Source organism: Condylura cristata, unplaced genomic scaffold (assembly GCF_000260355.1).
Source record: "Condylura cristata isolate star-nosed mole 26May11 unplaced genomic scaffold, ConCri1.0 scaffold00015, whole genome shotgun sequence".
NCBI classification, from domain to species: Eukaryota; Metazoa; Chordata; class Mammalia; order Eulipotyphla; family Talpidae; genus Condylura; species Condylura cristata.
In genome coordinates this window covers 2,795,943-2,798,247 of record NW_004567116.1, presented here as the reverse complement: position 1 = coordinate 2,798,247, position 2,305 = coordinate 2,795,943, and the positions used below count along the sequence as shown (strand labels likewise).

The following is a 2,305-nucleotide window of genomic DNA, read 5'->3' as shown; positions in this document are numbered from 1 at the left end:
AGGAAATGAAAATACAGATTCCTTGGCAATGCCAGGAAATGAGGTGGTGCTCAGGGATGTTTTTTAAACAAGCTTTACTATTGTTTCTAATGTAAAGGGGGGCCACACTTTGGGATGTTCAGACCTGACCTTACCCAAAACACTCAGCAAGGGGGGGCTCATTTGCCCTTGGCACCTGGTTGCATTGAAGGGTGTGGTCTGGGAAAGCTGGAGGGACAAAGAGGGGGCATCCTCTGGGCCCCCCTAGCCTCTGTAGGGCCTCTCTCTACAGGTCTGGCCCCAGTAACTACTATGAACTGTTGGGGGTGCATCCTGGTGCCAGTGCTGAAGAAGTTAAACGAGCTTTCTTCTCTAAGTCCAAAGAGGTACCAGAGGCCCCAGGGTGCAAGGGAGAAGGGAAGTCTGAGCCAGATGGGGTACACTCCAAGTTCCCAGGAGTGGATCTGGCTTGGACCATATTTTCATCAGCATCATGGGGTGAGTGAGGTGCCCCATGGGCAAATGCCTCTCCAGGAAATGTTGGGAGCAGGAACTGGTCCTGTCAGATGGGTCTGGCTTGGGTCTTTCCACCTGCCTACCTTACCTGGATCAAGGCATAGTGAGAGCCAGGCTGGGGGGAGGGGTTGGGGGGAGGACAGCAATCCCTGCCTGCCTCTGGCCTTCTGAGGGGTGGGCAGATCTGAGAACCAAAGTCACAGCCCTGGGGGGGTGGGCTGGTAGATTTGGGAATGATTTGAGGCCTGGTGGGTAGGCATGCTAGGGATAGGCCCTGGGCAGGAACATAGACAAGGGAGATGAGGGGAGTCCTGCCCCACCCAGCTGCACCCTGACCGGGATCCTGGGAACCCGACCCTGCACAGCCGCTTTGTGGAGCTGAGTGAGGCATACCAGGTGCTCAGCCGAGAGCAGAGCCGCCGCTCCTATGACCAGCAGCTCCGCTCAGCGACGCCCCCCAGGGCTCCAACTACCAGCACCCAGCCCAGGCCTGCCCATCAGACACACAGGTATAGCAGTCCTGCACCCAGCTCCCCTCTGTGCCAAGCCTCCTGGGCAGACTCATCCCCACACTGTCCCTTCTTCTCCCTCCCAGCAGCTCCTGGGAACCCCCCGATGCCCGATACTGGGCCCAGTTCCACGGCGTGAGGCCTCAGGGGCCAGAGCTGAGGCAGCAGCAGCACAAGCACAACCTGCGGGTGCTGGGGTACTGCCTCCTGATCATGCTGGCGGGCATGGGCCTGCACTATGTTGCCTTCAGGTGCAGCCTCTGGGCTGATGAGCAGAGGGGCAGGAGGGTGGGTGAAGCCCCCTTTGGTCAACAGTCCACCCCCACCACCTGTGGCCTGTACCCCTGTGTCTCACAAGCCAAGAATGGCATGAAATAGAGGTCTCTGGAGCCTCTTTCTTGGCTAGAACAGCCGGCACCAAGGGCCAACATCATTTTCAGTTTTTACAGTTCAAGTATAAGCTCCATGCTGGCTGCCAGGGAGGCTGGAATAACCATAATTGTGCACCAGAAGGAGATGCGTTATAACTGGGCCTCACCAGGGCTCATCCTGCCTGGGTTAGGGCTCAGCTGTCTCCTAGCAACTCGGGTGGCCGCCGGCTGCTGAGGTTCTACAGCACAGACCCCCAGAGGCCAGTCCCCGCTGCTAGCAGCCTGCCTGCTTCAACCATAGAGTTAGCTGTACGCCCCTGTCGAGAAGCCTTCCATGAGGTTCACCCTGATGTTCACAGCTGCTGTCACCTTCAGCAGGATGGCCAGGGACCTAGGTCACCACTGGACTCTGGACAAACTGGATGGCTGTTCTGTGCCAGCCTCCCTAACCTAGCACAGCAGGGTTAGGCTGAGGTCCCCACAGATGTAAAGGTGTGAGATCCTACACAGCGGGGATTGGGGCATCCAGGGTCCGTGTGATTCCTTGCAGGAAGCTAGAGCAGATGCACCGCAGCTTCATGGATGAAAAGGATCGGATCATCACGGCCATCTACAATGAAACCCGGGCGCGAGCCAGGTCTGTCCCTGCGCTAGCCTGCCCCCTCCTCGCTGTCCTGGCACCTCCTCAGGGATCCCCACTCCACCTCACAGGTGCTTTCTCCTGCAGGGCCAACAGAGCCAGGCTCAAGCAGGAGCAAAGCCAGAGGCAGCAGCCTCAGCCATCACCCTCATCTGCCCCAGATCCTGGAATCCTGCCCCCAGGCAATAGCCCCTAAGGGGTTCACCTGCGTGGGGCCTGCCCCTGACTCCTTGATTCCCAGCCAGGTACTTCCCTCTCTCCAAAACTTGTGCAATAAAGTGATTCTGAGA

General features: G+C 58.2%; 1 protein-coding gene across 3 annotated transcripts in view; it reads left to right on the top strand.

Annotated features, from left to right (window-relative positions):
- Window positions 1–2,299, top strand: part of DNAJC4 (DnaJ (Hsp40) homolog, subfamily C, member 4) — a 3,644-nt gene extending 1,345 nt beyond the window's left edge. For 2 of the 3 annotated variants that reach the window (XM_012725455.1, XM_012725454.1), the window contains exons 3-7: window positions 272–365; window positions 820–1,004; window positions 1,091–1,255; window positions 1,926–2,012; window positions 2,103–2,299. In XM_012725455.1, coding sequence (XP_012580909.1) covers window positions 272–365; window positions 820–1,004; window positions 1,091–1,255; window positions 1,926–2,012; window positions 2,103–2,211 — 640 coding nt within the window. In that variant the 3' untranslated portion in view covers window positions 2,212–2,299. The remainder of the gene's footprint in view (window positions 1–271; window positions 366–819; window positions 1,005–1,090; window positions 1,256–1,925; window positions 2,013–2,102) is intronic. The other variant, XM_004683365.2, reaches the window with a different exon arrangement.
- The last annotated feature ends 6 nt before the right edge of the window (window positions 2,300–2,305 follow it).